Raw genomic sequence first — 14,962 nt, 5'->3', positions numbered from 1 at the left:
ATCACAAAAGAAGAGAAAACTAACCACAAATTTTTACCTAAAATTTTTTTTGCACTTGAGAGGACTGTCACAATGAGTATTCTTCCCAAATAACACCAATGATATCAACACACTAGACGATATAACTCGTAATAGCTCCTTTTGCAAACATCTTCAACACTCCAAAGAATTTTGAAAGCACCAAAAAATGAATCTTAGACTTGGCTTTGATCCCATACTAAAAACAAAGATGCTATTCAGTTGAAAATATATTAAAATAAATAGAGAAAGGAAAAACTTACAACTTGATTTTATTGAACAGTAGAAGTCTATTTATACAACTGATTGAGAAGCCTACACTCCTAAAATATTGTGAAAGAGATTGACAAAAAATTGTTAAGAGTTTGACAACAAGAGGATTTGACAACACACCAAGAGTAATAGACAAGTGGACTACTTTAGACAACTAACTGGATCTAAGAGAAAGATCTACAATTAGTCATTTGTTCAAACTGGAACTCTATGACACAACCATAATTAAACTAGACTCTTACTGCCAACAACTCAAATTTGAGTTGCCACATGTGCCATAGAGATTATTTCTTATTCTAACACATATATCTCTATAAATATATGTATATAAAACTATAGATGTGCATATATATCCACATAAACATATTTTATATACATATCTATACTATATGCTCAATTTAGAAGCATGTATTTTATCTCTTCATAACCCATACGAGTCATGAAGAATTTTGAAATGTACTTTTCAAAACCTGAACTTGGGTTATAAAGAACTTAGAAATGATTTTTTTCAAAAGCTAATTGCATTATTATGTACATCATTGGTATTGACTTGGTAAGAGGATTGAAGTGACTCTAAGGATTGCAAACCCATTTTCTCTCCATTTGTGTCCCTTTACATATTTTTTCATCTTCCAATATGATGTCTTGACTTTGTCATCATTATGTTTACAATGGATCAAGTGGGTATCTCTAAAATTACTGTCATAATCTCACACATCTTATTAACTTTCAGACAATATAATTGTTTCTATTTTTTGATAACAAACTTTAATTATCTTTATAGACTTTAATTATTTTGTCACAAATATATGTCTACCATTTTATTGATATACTAAACCAAATTCATAAGAACTTCAATTATTTATTATTCATTTTATTATTATTGTTAGATTAGTTATTATTATGTATTAATTTGGAGTAGATTTGAACTCAAGACATTATTGTTTTATACTATATTTTATACACTAAATGTGTTTTTATTTTTATTTTTATTTTGATACAAGTTATGTTTAGCGCACAAATATGTACCAAATATTTAGGATGAATCACTTTAAAAAATAATTTTAAAAAAATGACATAAAAATAAAAAAATTGTAGATCTTACCAAAAGATTTTGCAAAATAGTAAATCTTACTATATATATGTGAAGCACATCCAAACAACTCTACTATATTTTGTAAAAATCAGAAACAATATTTTGTATCCAATAGATTTAGTCCTGGAAACTAGATTTATACAATTATTATTCTTTTTATTGTTATTTATCTCCTCTTGTCTACTATTATTTCTACAACAAGATATAATTACTAATTAAATATAAAATAAAATTTAACAACCAAAATCATGACCAATAATTTATCTTCGCTCTCACATTTTATTTATTTTTGAAGGTAACAAATACTAAAAATTAAATCATACAACTTTTTCTAACGTCCCCTCCAATTTTAAAATTTCAAATGCCCATAAACTTTATAAGCTAATCTACTCCATTAAATAATTAATTAATAATAATAACTGATTATTCCTTAAAAAATCATATTCAGCCATTTCTGTGACTTCCATTCGGTCCCATCCATTGCATGCTGGGTTTGATTGCTATTTGGCAACACATTTCCATACCCAGCGCGCTAATCAATGATTGTTTCAGTTTTAGTTCATCATATTTACGATTGGCTGTGAAATGTTATGCATGGAGTACTGAAATGTTTGCTAGAAATGATTTCCTTGTTCATCATTATCCACGCTGGGTTGCATATATGCCTTCTGTAATTGTACCCATCTGTGCGCAAAAGAAAACTCACCAGCCATTATTCTCGGGAGCTAGGCTATTAATGCTTTAACAGCGTCAGTATACACTTATTATGGCAACCACTAAATTTACGGCCTTCAACATATGCAGAGCTTGCAAAGGAAAATGTGCTGCATCTCACAGCAGCTTTCCCGCCAATTCAAAAGGGTTATCGTTTTTCAAGGTCATGGTTGCCGGCTACTTCTCATCTCTGGTAAACTCTGTAATCTAATTCCTACTATGTGTGGAACTTCCAACTCAGTAGGCAAAAATGCAATTCTCTAGATGTCTATCCCCGCAATTTACCTTAAATAATTTTTGTCCAATTCCCTTTTGTTTTCTGTTTCATAAAATCTCTGTGTTGCTTTGCATGAGACTCTGTCGGTATAGAGGAAATCATATTGTGAATAGAATATGTATTGCTTTTCTTTGCTTCGGAGGCAGAGGACTGCGTGGAATGGTCTTTATACAGATTTTGAAATTGTTTAGAAACACAGACTTTCATAGCATATGGCATATCCTCACAACACTTCTTGAAATGTGGTTGAAGCGTGCCATACAAAGGCAGCCAAACTGAGCAAAGATTTACCTGAAATGAAATTGAAACTCTCTTTCTAGCTAGTAATGGACAGATGAAATTGTAATGCTTGATATACAGAAAAGAGAGAAAGCTAAGAGACTTGCAGGCGTATTTACCCTCGCATTTGAAAATTTGAATATCTCACTGATGGTGCCTATAAACATCGGGGTATTGAGAAATGTTCATTGTTCCATTGATTCAACTGTGGGAGTAAATTAGGTTGTGAATTGTGTTGTTAATGATCTTTGTATGTAAGATTGTGGACTTCCAACCGTCAGATTGGTTCACGCTAGTTGTCTGCTTGATCATTATTATTCATTACTTAACAGACAATTTTAGGTTTCATTTATCCTACATGTATTTGTCATTGAATGTAGGAAATTGTGGAAGAGATCCCTTGAGAAATTAAGGATCATGTACCAAAATCAGTTGTATTTACAATCACCTAATTTCCGAAAGTTTCGTTGCAGGAAATTCCGTTTGATATTGCGAATCATATACAATATCGGGCTTATAGAGTCGCCAGTCTGGAGGGGCCAAGTGGCTATATATGGCATGTGAATATATGCCGTCGCAATTCTTCACTATATTTTAAAGATGGATGGAAGAGATTCATTTCGGATCACTCTGTAGGATCCGAGGATATTCTTGTTTTCAAGCATGTCCTCAATTTGTACTTTCTTGTTCAAATATTTGAACCAACTGGTTATGAAAAATCGAGTTCTTCTACCCTTTGTAGTCATAAAACTAGCAATTCGGGAGAGGGAAACCTTCCCAAAGAACAAATGAAACTTGAAGATGTCAAAGAAGAAGCAAAAGTTCAATGCTTAACTGTATACAAACATGATTTGGCAATATACGAGCCAGACATTTCTTCACTTTATGAAGTCCAAAAGAGAGCATCCCGCGTAGGTAGGTTTCAAGATGTTTTATAGCAGCATTAAGACAGCTTTCGTCTATTTTCAATGAATTCTGTAGTTAATTAGCTAGTTTGCTCCTTGAATTTGAAATGACTTTTCGTGGAATCTTTTTGTTGCAGGTACTTATATGCGGGCAATAGTTTCTTTGTTACCCCCTTCTATTAAAAGTAAGTTAACATTACAAACTGGAAGGTATGAGGACAAATTAATTTGCTGTAACAGATTTCCTATCTGATATACTGTTACTCTGTAGAGTCTCTACATGCTTTCGTTTATACCGGATCCGAAAAGATGGAGTTTCAGACAGTTGCTTCGAAGGGTGCAGTTTCTGGTCATTTTAGGCTTGTAAGTCCCCCTCTTTTATCTTATCATTGTTAGAGACATGTATAAAATAAATGGTACAGAGAAAGTTTTACATTACATGTTATATTGTAGGAGATTAATATAGGAGTAGCATTGCAAACCAATCAAGTAATTATTTCATCCTTTTTATATACACAGCCTTGCTTCAACAAAAGCTAAGTGGATGGACAAGCTTTTTAAGTTTCAGACTAGATTAAGTGATAAGCTTATAGAAGTCTCCAACATTGTGAATATGGTTTCAATGGAATTGATTAGGTACGAGATAATTATAGCTTTATAAAGGGAACTGTTCATGGCTTCTATATAATTGAGTTTCCCATCCAGGATTAAAATGCCTGATATAAAGAGAGAAACTAACAGCTTTAAGTCTTTTTTGCTAACCAATTTGAAATGTTGAAATATGAAGCCTATAATTGAGAATGCGTGACCTGAGAATGATGCAATTTCAACAGTTGTTTCCAAGTAACTAAGGTTGAAAAAGAAATATGATAAAGCAGAAAAACTGCGGTTCTATTTTTTTCTGTTAGCTAAACCAAAAATGACGATGCTCCAAATTATAGATAGAAAGCACGAAAATTGGCAATGGTCCCCTGGGTTACAGGTACAGAGACAGGGCATTTTGTATCAGGATATGGAAGTAGCTGAACAAGCATATTGTTAAATTTTCCTATTTTGGCCTTAAATAGATATTCCACGCTAACAATAATATTTGTATAATTAATTATAAATATTAATTTAACTTTAAAAGTTTAAACTTAAAATTTTGATAACTTAAGCTTCTAGTTTAATTTAAAGCTTAATATAAATGTGAAAATATTAAACTTATATTCTGCTGTAATCTTTCTTCCAATTTGCAATTTCCTTATTGTATAATTGTCTCACTTTTTTTTTTTCTAAATTTCTTTCTCAAGTTAGGGGTTTTCGTCCACTAACTTGGCAAGAGAAATTAAGGGTTTTTGTCCTTAAATCTCTTATCTTTGAGAAGGTTCGCCCTCTATTTGCTGAACCGTATGAATATTAGATATAAAATATATTCGTCATATTGGTGCCTACTTCTCCTTGTCTGGTGTCGACATCTTTTTCCTTCAATGATCATCGATTCATTGATTCTTCACATGTTCCTTGACATTTGATAAATTAAACTTTAATTTTATGTTTAATAATTACATTATATTTTTATCTTTTGATATTTTAATTCATAATTATTTATTATTTATTACATATACTATTATAATCTCATTAAAGAATAAGGACATTACATACAATCTGTAATGGACACCCTTGGATGTCCCAAAAAACTAAACCAAATTGCTGAAAGGAATTATGTCAAACAGTTTGCATTCAACTTCTTAAAACCCCTTGTAACTCTGGAAATCAAACGTTTATTTGTTTGTTGTGTTTTGTGCATGGAATTGGTATCATACAACATAAACAAGAAAGAAACTACAATAATATGCAAAGTGGAAATGAACTGCTGCTAATAAAATGTTATTTATTCCAATGAGTGCTAAGTGTTCCATTTATTCTCATGAGAGATGGATTCATGTTGAATCACTACTCATGAAACATGGGTCATCGAGTTTGACTCAAAATCACACAGTTAAATCCTGATATTCATATCACAATTTGACTAGCTGTGGAAATTATCTCCTACTTATCAATTGATGAGCTTAAGGGGCTTTCTAATGAATGGTTCATAAGGCACAACACTTGGTGAAGGTTTTGCAAATGGGGTTGCAAGCTTTGGGTTTAACTATGGAGGAAACTCTGTAGTTAAGCGCGCTCAGGCTGGAGTAGTACTGGGATGGGTGACCTCCCGGGAAGTCCCGGTGCTTCACCCCTGTGAGCATCACCTAGATCCAATGAGTGCTAAGTGTTCCATTTATTCTCATGAGAGATGGATTCATGTTGAATCACTACTCATGAAACATGGGTCATCGAGTTTGACTCAAAATCACACAGTTAAATCCTGATATTCATATCACAATTTGACTAGCTGTGGAAATTATCTCCTACTTATCAATTGATGAGCTTAAGGGGCTTTCTAATGAATGGTTCATAAGGCACAACACTTGGTGAAGGTTTTGCAAATGGGGTTGCAAGCTTTGGGTTTAACTATGGAGGAAACTCTGTAGTTAAGCGCGCTCAGGCTGGAGTAGTACTGGGATGGGTGACCTCCCGGGAAGTCCCGGTGCTTCACCCCTGTGAGCATCACCTAGATCCAATGAGTGCTAAGTGTTCCATTTATTCTCATGAGAGATGGATTCATGTTGAATCACTACTCATGAAACATGGGTCATCGAGTTTGACTCAAAATCACACAGTTAAAACCTGATATTCATATCACAATTTGACTAGCTGTGGAAATTATCTCCTACTTATCAATTGATGAGCTTAAGGGGCTTTCTAATGAATGGTTCATAAGGCACAACACTTGGTGAAGGTTTTGCAAATGGGGTTGCAAGCTTTGGGTTTAACTATGGAGGAAACTCTGTAGTTAAGCGCGCTCAGGCTGGAGTAGTACTGGGATGGGTGACCTCCCGGGAAGTCCCGGTGCTTCACCCCTGTGAGCATCACCTAGATCCAATGAGTGCTAAGTGTTCCATTTATTCTCATGAGAGATGGATTCATGTTGAATCACTACTCATGAAACATGGGTCATCGAGTTTGACTCAAAATCACACAGTTAAATCCTGATATTCATATCACAATTTGACTAGCTGTGGAAATTATCTCCTACTTATCAAAATGTTATTTTCAGAATTCATAAAACCAAATACATGGCAGATTTATCAACTCACTAATTACTTCAGCAATATTGTCATAATACTCCAGCCCATGCTTACGAACTTGCTGCTACAATACTTTGTCCTCCAATCAGTCCACTACCTTCATAATACCATTCCCTCCAAGCGGCATAAGCGTCAGACAAGCAGTGAAGAAGATATGAGCAAAATATCAAATCTACCTGTAGCTGGAAATGCAACTAAACTGCCTGATAATGAAGCCAATAAGAAAGAATTCCAAAGGCCAAACCCCAAGGGAATGACGTCTAGAATGTTACAAGAGAGGATAGACGTCCTCAAATGCCAAGAACAAAGCTGCAACTCACACACCAATTTCTTCTCATATTCAACCTGTCTAATGAAGCTACAAATGCTTCCTTTTATTCTATTCCCACGGGTCCACTCAACTCATATGGGCAATGTGGGATAAAGATGTGTAATATAAAACATATATTAAAATACCCCTTATGTCTCCCTTGGGTACACATCACCATAAAATAAATATTAAAGTAACACTTTAATATTTTACAATTAAATTAGACGTTACTTTAATAAAACTTCAGGCATTAAAATGTATTAGCAATCGGACTCCGAATAATGCGAGTGATAGCTCATCGGAAAGCTCTCACCGAGGAGTATCGAATCCAATCACCAAAATTGACCTGCACTGTGTCCTGCCGACTTACTAAATATAGTAAGTATGCCTGAAACTGAGTAAATCAACTTCGTTTTGGCCCAAACTGGAAATGACTAGGCCAAAACACTCCAAGATCCCATTAAACCCTTCGTTAGCCCTCGGGACCATGTAGAACAAGGCTAACACACACACACTCTTGGTCAACTGCTAAAATGGGGACATTACACAATCCTAGAAGAAGGTACACAGGAATGGGGTCCTCTCTACATTGAAGTCTTTTGATGACATTTTGTCCTCAGTCGTGTGACAGCAACCAAAAAGAAAAGCAATTATCTGAATCAGTAAACGAAGAGTTTTCAAAAACTAGGACATTGAAAATAAAAATCCATGGCATGAAGTAAGTATGTCTAAATAATGAATTATATATATATATATATATATATATATATATATATATATATATATATATATATATATATATATATATATATATGTCTAAATAATGAATTATAATAATAAAGAGTTCTGTGCATGCAGTTACCACCATGCAAGATTATGTCCTGTTTCAACATAACAGACTGAAGACTATGATAAGCATGATAACAAAGTAAACTAGCAGATGAGAACTTCTAACAGCTGTATGAGCTTCAAGCCTTCAAGTTTTATAAGAGGTGTACGTGGACCATATAGCATGAACAAATTAGGATTATTGTTCTGCAACCAAGCCATGTGTCAATCCACATAAATTGTCAAAGGGACTCAGTTCTCACATATCACAATTGAGATGACATGTTGCTGCTGTTAGCAATTCTCTTTTTCCTCTGGACTATTCATCTTAATTATTTTGGCATAGGTGCCTTCCTAGTTCCTTCATCCTCCATAGTCAGCTCCTTAAGTAAGTCTTCCTATTGGAACTAAGAATGACATGGACCTGTTGGTAAATAGATTTGTTACTGCGATTGTTTCGCTAAAGCTGGTCATGTTTCCCCTGTGAGCAGTGAAAACTGTGTCAATGGTTGGAGAGGTTGCAGTAAACCACAACCTTCCTCCACACTTGAGATGGGCAGTGCCCTTGTGTGATGAGGATATTTGTAGTTTTTGTGTACGTTTCACCTGAAAGTGCAAAATAGAAAGAAGACAAAATTAAAGAAAATGGATAACGGAAATTCTAACAGTAGACATACAAATACCATTTGAGATTTTATAATGAATAGTGATTACAAAGGAGGATTTAGCACATGATAAAATGAAGATAAAAGAAGGATAACAAACCTTGATATATGAAAAGATAGGCTATGCCAATACATTCAAATCAAGATACCAAGAAATGAGTGCATTTCTTCACATCAATTACATAGATTAGAAAGACCAATGGATTCCACCATTACATAAAGAGATTACCAACTTAACCTATAAAAATTGGTAATAATAATTTATGAATACACTAACATGTGGAACTTAGACACTTTTCTTGGTATTCAAAATCGCGACGTTAGAAAACTCATATTGTAATTGATCAACACCAATTGTTCCATGAAAACAATTCTTATTCCCATTGTTAGCACTGTTTTGGATCTGCAAGGATGGATGGCCATACAAAATGTTTCCTTTTCCTATCGGCTGACAAGATAAATAAACAAATTATAAGAATATTAAAATTGTTTTTGATTTTTGAAAAATATTTCTTATTAAAAATTAACAACTTGGTTTAGGAGAATAATTTATAACTGAATGTATATTTAATCATTTCCCTCCTTGACTATTATAATAAAGAATAAATAAAATTAATTTAAGAATATTAAATTATTTCTTATTTTTAAAAAATATTTTCCATTAAAAACTAATAGCTTGGTTTTGGAGAATAATCACAACTTTTGACTACTAAATGATTTCGCTTTGAAATCTTAATCGAGTATCAAGGGGGATGGGTTGAACATAATCAATAAATATTTATTCATGACAAGGTTTTTTAAAATGAAAATTTAATGCTTTTTGAATATAGGTTTCCAAAAATGTAAGCATTAAAATCTCATAAATGGTGAATAAGGCTTTTTCGAAAATTGGCCACATAACTTAAAATTGTTCCAAGAACATGCCTTTACAGAGGTTTCTCTTGACACTATATTATTCAAGGTTTAACTGTTTTTGCACTTTCACCTATGGTTCAACAACAAATACGACATGCTGGCTAGGATTGAACTTGAGATTTTGAGTAAGGTGTAACCATTAGGAATTGGATATTGGATGTTCACAATGAGTTTGATGATTTTGGAAATGAGACACATATCCAACAACATATGAAAAAGTTCATTAATGGGGCCTTCGAACACAACCGCATGTACAATCAACGTAAGGACTCTTGGAAAATCGGACATTGAATTTAACAAAAAAAAGATTAAAGCTGAGTGTATTTGGTGGTCATTGGCAGCAAGAAAGTTGCTCAATTAACAAATACATGAAGCTAGAATCTACCATGTATGGCTTGACTCAAACAGCGTACACTTAGTTTCACTTTCACAATGGTGTATTGAACATTGAGATGAGTAGATCTTGGAATTTGTCACCTGCGTGACATTGGTGAAAAGTTAGTGCAACGCTATTATGGTAGGTAGCTCTTGCTATCCATTGTCTACATGTCATTTCGTTAAAAGTTGAAAAAAATCCTCAAGTACACGTACAACTATTTTTATTCACAAGAGCATGCTCCTTGACCCTTGTCTTTGCAAAACCAACAATAAACTTATCAACTAAATGAAATATACGAACAACTAAATGAAATATACGAACTACTAATACAGTATTTCATCTCATGATGAGATCGCACTACATATATTAGAAAACATGTCCTCTACCTATACCCTTGAAGTGTCCCGAGCTCATATATTACCATATAAGACAACCCTGTATCTATTTCAGCTCTAGCTCATCATAATGAATGTAATGTCCCCCTTTGGGATGATCTTGTATCTTTCCCTGAAATCACAAATTCCATTGGAATAAGCAATGCAATATAGTTATCAACATAAATCTTGGTTTAGGTTCTACAGCCACGTTAATATTATTTGAAATATAATTTGTAAGACTAGTTCTTTCTAGTTAGGGTTAGGGATCTAACCAATAATTATAAGCACATGCATAACAACAAACATCTTATTCTATTAAGATAAATTATACAATAAACATCCATTGTTCCATTTCCCATAATTAATCATATTGAGGGCTTGGCGAAGAAATCCACAAAGGGTGCCTTGTTACTCTTCAACCCAATCAAGCCCATGAGCTTGCAATGCCTAAGAAAGACAACTTGCCCTTGGCCCATAAGCTGAAAGAACATCCAAGCAAGACAATTCCATCCCTTGGGGCGGCCTACTTAATTTGAGGGAATCTAGGTCATAGAGGAAAATTGTTCAACTCAATTAAGCCCAAGAGTGCACAACAGCTAACCAAGACTACTCACCTCTTGGCCCATAAGTAGAAAGATCATCCACCTTGATGATTCCATTCCTTCGGGTGGTCTGCTTAACTTGAGGGAGCCCATGTTTACTACCTCTCCCTAACATATTTCCTTCCATTCCTTATATGATTATTTATTTCACTTCCCACAACCAACCATCATAGAGATTAGAGACAATAACACAAAGGGTGCTTGAGGTCATCCACAATTATGTCCAAGAGCGCAGAGCATCCAACTAAGACAACTCGACCCTTTGGCCCACAAGTGGTAGGAACATCCAACCAAGACAATTCCATCCAACTTGGGGTTGTGTTCTTAGAGGGGCCTATATCAGTTATACCAAATGCATCTTCGTCCTCACCCATATATATGATTGTTTCTTTGATTGAGTAGCATTTCACATCATCAACTATACCAAACACATAAGAAATTATATGTTAGACAATATTTTCATTATGCATACATCTTATGCACACCACAAATGAATAAAATTGCTATTGTCCACAATGTATACCAATCCCTGATCTGATCAATTTATTTGCTTGATCACCAATGACTTATATACTGATCTACTCTTTTTGATGCCGATTGATAAAATTATTGTTCAATTAAACTTAATCTTAGTCAGCCCTTCATTTTTTTGCCATTGTATTAATCTTCATGGGCAATTAATCTTGGTCGGCCCTTCATTCATTTAATTTCTGATCACTTCAATTTTTAACTGATATAAATGCCACAACCTGATCTTTACAGACTGCGATCTCATCTACTAAATAATACGATCTTATAATTGACAGGGGTATGAAAACGGACAACATATCCATTTACGCATTGACCAGGTAGTCCTATAAGTTTATCTTGCCCTAGGTGAGAGATTGTAGCATATACCTTCTAGCCTTCTATGATAATTATTACATGTTCTTGTAAGACTCTAGAGATTAGTTTCAAGCATGATTAACATTTTTTCTACTGGATTTGCTTGCCATTTTAACTTATTCTCAAGCCTCAACTGACATCAAAATGAATAAATTAATATTTTCAAGATCACTCGTGATCATGTTTAATTTATTAGGTACTACAAGGAACCCCCATCACAAAATTATCTCAAAATTTTCTCTATATATACAATTTTGGTTGGGGTAAGTTCCTAGATTTCCATAGTCCATGATAATAAACGTAAAATTTATCTGGAGTAAAGAGCTGAAGGATAAAAACACAGCTCACGCTGTTGAATCTTCAAGCTCTCTTCCATCTTGAAGATTGAACATGGAGTGTGATCCAAAATGTTGATATATAAACAAAGCTCACACAGTTGAAACCAGAAATGTCTTGCATTCAGTTCTTGCTTCATAGACTTACCTTAGACACCAAGTCTTTCATATCAATAGCTAAAGATATATTTTCTGATGGTATTTAATAGGTGTTGCCTCTAACTCCAAGCTTTGATGATCTTGAACATGACTTCTAAATCTTTACAAAATTACATTATTAAATCTACTTAAATAGCTTATCTTAAAAAAGAGACCAGATAAGAATTGTTGTTCTTGATTTCAAAAGATGAATTTTAATTCAAATATTAATCAAAACATATAACTGGAAATGGGTTACATTATCAAATCATCCCTTTTCTGCTACCCTTTCACATTGCCAACTTTACTTAAACACCACTCATCTATTAAAATCTACAGCTGACACTTAGTAACCTTACTTTACTTTTTTTAAAATTAAATACTGAGTGGGCTAATCTTTTGTTCACAGTCCATGCTATTTATTCCTATTCCACATTAACAAATACGATCCCTGGTTAACTTGGTTGGAGGTTTTTTTTATTTACAAATTTTCCTTTGGTGGAGTGTATCTTATTATAATAATTCCTACCTGTTGATACGAGTTTTGTGACCAATTCAACGTGCTTCAAGAAACACTTAGTATTCAAGGATAGAACACCAAATATCATATCCTCTCTTAAATAAGGAAGTTTAGATGCTAAAAAATGTATATGAATGTGTGATTAACCAAGACAATCTCAATGTTCCTTCTTAATGTGGATATAACTCAGTTGTATGATGTGGTTTGCTGGTATCACTTGGTGATTTATGTTGTTCATTTAATGGGTATCAACTTTACAAATGTAGATAATTTAACAATTGGAGCTTTTCAACTTCATACAACCAAACAGACTGCAAACATGATATTAGGAATTCTACAATGTAAGAGACTATTGATGATAGGTGAAACTTGAACCAGTCTTGCTTCACCAAATCAACCATGCAAAGAAGGATACTTGCTTCAAAGGATGTGGGAATAATTTTCATATTGTTAATACTCATTCAATTATCCAATGAAGACACAATTCTAATGGACATCTCCGATTGAAGTTAGATACTTGCAATTAGGCCTAGACTAACCCTACACTAATACTTGCAATCAACAAGTATCAAAAGGTATGGACACAGAAACATAAATCTTTTGAGGAATAACTCGACAAACTAGAGGAGTAATTTTATTTTTTTTGAAAAATAACCATGAAAATTTGAAGAAAAGTAATCAATAACTACTTTGTTATTAAATTAAAGGACACTTCCATAGCATAGATTATAGTATTGTACAATTGAGCTGACAAAGGACTCGTATAAATGATTCAAAGCACTTGCACAACCTTCTCTTGAAATATTTTATACTTGGAGGACTCAAAGTTTGAACATTGATTTCGTTTGTATAAATTTAAATTAAGCTATGATTTGAAGTACCACAGATTTGAAGTACCACAAAAATATGATGTGGGCTTTGTTATAATTCAAAACCAGAATGAAGCTTTCTTCCCAAAATATTGTCAATAAAAGAAAATCTTCATATAGATAGAATTCATTTTCTAGAGTTCTCTTAAGGTTCTTTTATTAGATATACTCAACAAACAATTATATACAATGTTGACATGATATACACATGTATATGCAAAAACAACTTTATAAATTTTGAATATACAAACTGAATTGCATGAATTATTTAATTTAATTTTGAGTAGAGTTTTAATATCTAGCAATTTAATTAATCATAAGAACGTATATGTCATAATTGACAAGCCAAAAAATGATTATCGTAGGGTTCTTTGTTTTCTCCTAAACAAATAAAGCAACTTTGTTATGGTCTTCTTTCGTTTCATATTGCAACAATTTAAATATTTGAAATTTATATGAACAAAATCAATGTTAAAAAGACAATATCAATCAAGCTATACAATATATTTTTAGTTACTGGGTTCGTGCCCTAGAGGCCGGATCCGGATTCGGATCGGATCCAAATTCAGATCCGTGCCCGAATTTGTCCGAACTCTTCCAAATATTTTATTTTTTGTTTGTTTTTCCGATTATTTTCTTATAATCATTACAGCTTTGATGCATAGATTCATATCAAAATCACAAATTCATTGTATGAAATGAATTAGTTTTAGAATTATGTTTATTTCTCTCATTTTTTAGTATATATAATGCATACACACACACACATGAATCCTTCACAAATCGTAATTGGGGAAAAAAATTCACAAATCTACGGATCTGATTCACGTGCTTGAATCAGATTCGTTTCACAAATTGGTAACTAAGAATATAGTTAATGTAGAAAGAGGAAATTTTTGTTTGTAATCACCTATCTCCCATGCTATTGCCAAACTTTGCAACACTTGGAGACTTTGCAAACCTTTTGACCCAACTTTTTCGGCTGTCTTCAATGTCTCACATCAGTTTCATAGAGAGTCATGTCACATTTTTTGGGATTTTCTTGTTAGTGTCCCTTTTAGGGCCTTTGCTAGTTTCTCACAACTTTTATGCAAATTAACTATTGCTTTTTGCCAATAAACCCCATTTTGGGGGGAAATAAATTGTTGCACATGCAGAATCCTGATTAATCGTGATTTTTTGCCATTTTTTGTTTCTATGCTATTAATATATATTAATGGTCAATAATAATTTAAAATTTGAAACTACGCTATGATATTAATTATAAATTATAGGGTTTTATTGCTTCCCCGTTAAAGGCCCATCTATAATAATACATAATAGTTATAATTCTAAAATTAGTGTATGATATGAATTATATATTTGATCTTATCAAAATCAATGGGGTGAGCTATGCAAAGAGCT

The 14,962-nt window shown here is 33.2% G+C and overlaps 1 protein-coding gene across 1 annotated transcript in view; it reads left to right on the top strand.

The window, feature by feature from the left end:
* Window positions 1-1,812: 1,812 nt before the first annotated feature.
* The window catches only part of LOC149574917 (B3 domain-containing protein At2g16210-like), a 36,079-nt gene continuing 22,929 nt past the window's right edge, over window positions 1,813-14,962 (top strand). The window contains exons 1-4 of the mRNA XM_089812148.1: window positions 1,813-2,294; window positions 3,131-3,572; window positions 3,700-3,747; window positions 3,834-3,925. Coding sequence (XP_089668274.1) covers window positions 2,154-2,294; window positions 3,131-3,572; window positions 3,700-3,747; window positions 3,834-3,925 — 723 coding nt within the window. The 5' untranslated portion in view covers window positions 1,813-2,153. The remainder of the gene's footprint in view (window positions 2,295-3,130; window positions 3,573-3,699; window positions 3,748-3,833; window positions 3,926-14,962) is intronic.

This window comes from Cupressus sempervirens, chromosome 2 (assembly GCF_028749045.1).
Source record: "Cupressus sempervirens isolate cs-2001-9-10 chromosome 2, ASM2874904v1, whole genome shotgun sequence".
Classification (NCBI taxonomy): domain Eukaryota; kingdom Viridiplantae; phylum Streptophyta; class Pinopsida; order Cupressales; family Cupressaceae; genus Cupressus; species Cupressus sempervirens.
The sequence above is the reverse complement of the archived record's forward strand: the minus strand, read 5'-3'. Positions and strand labels throughout refer to the sequence as shown.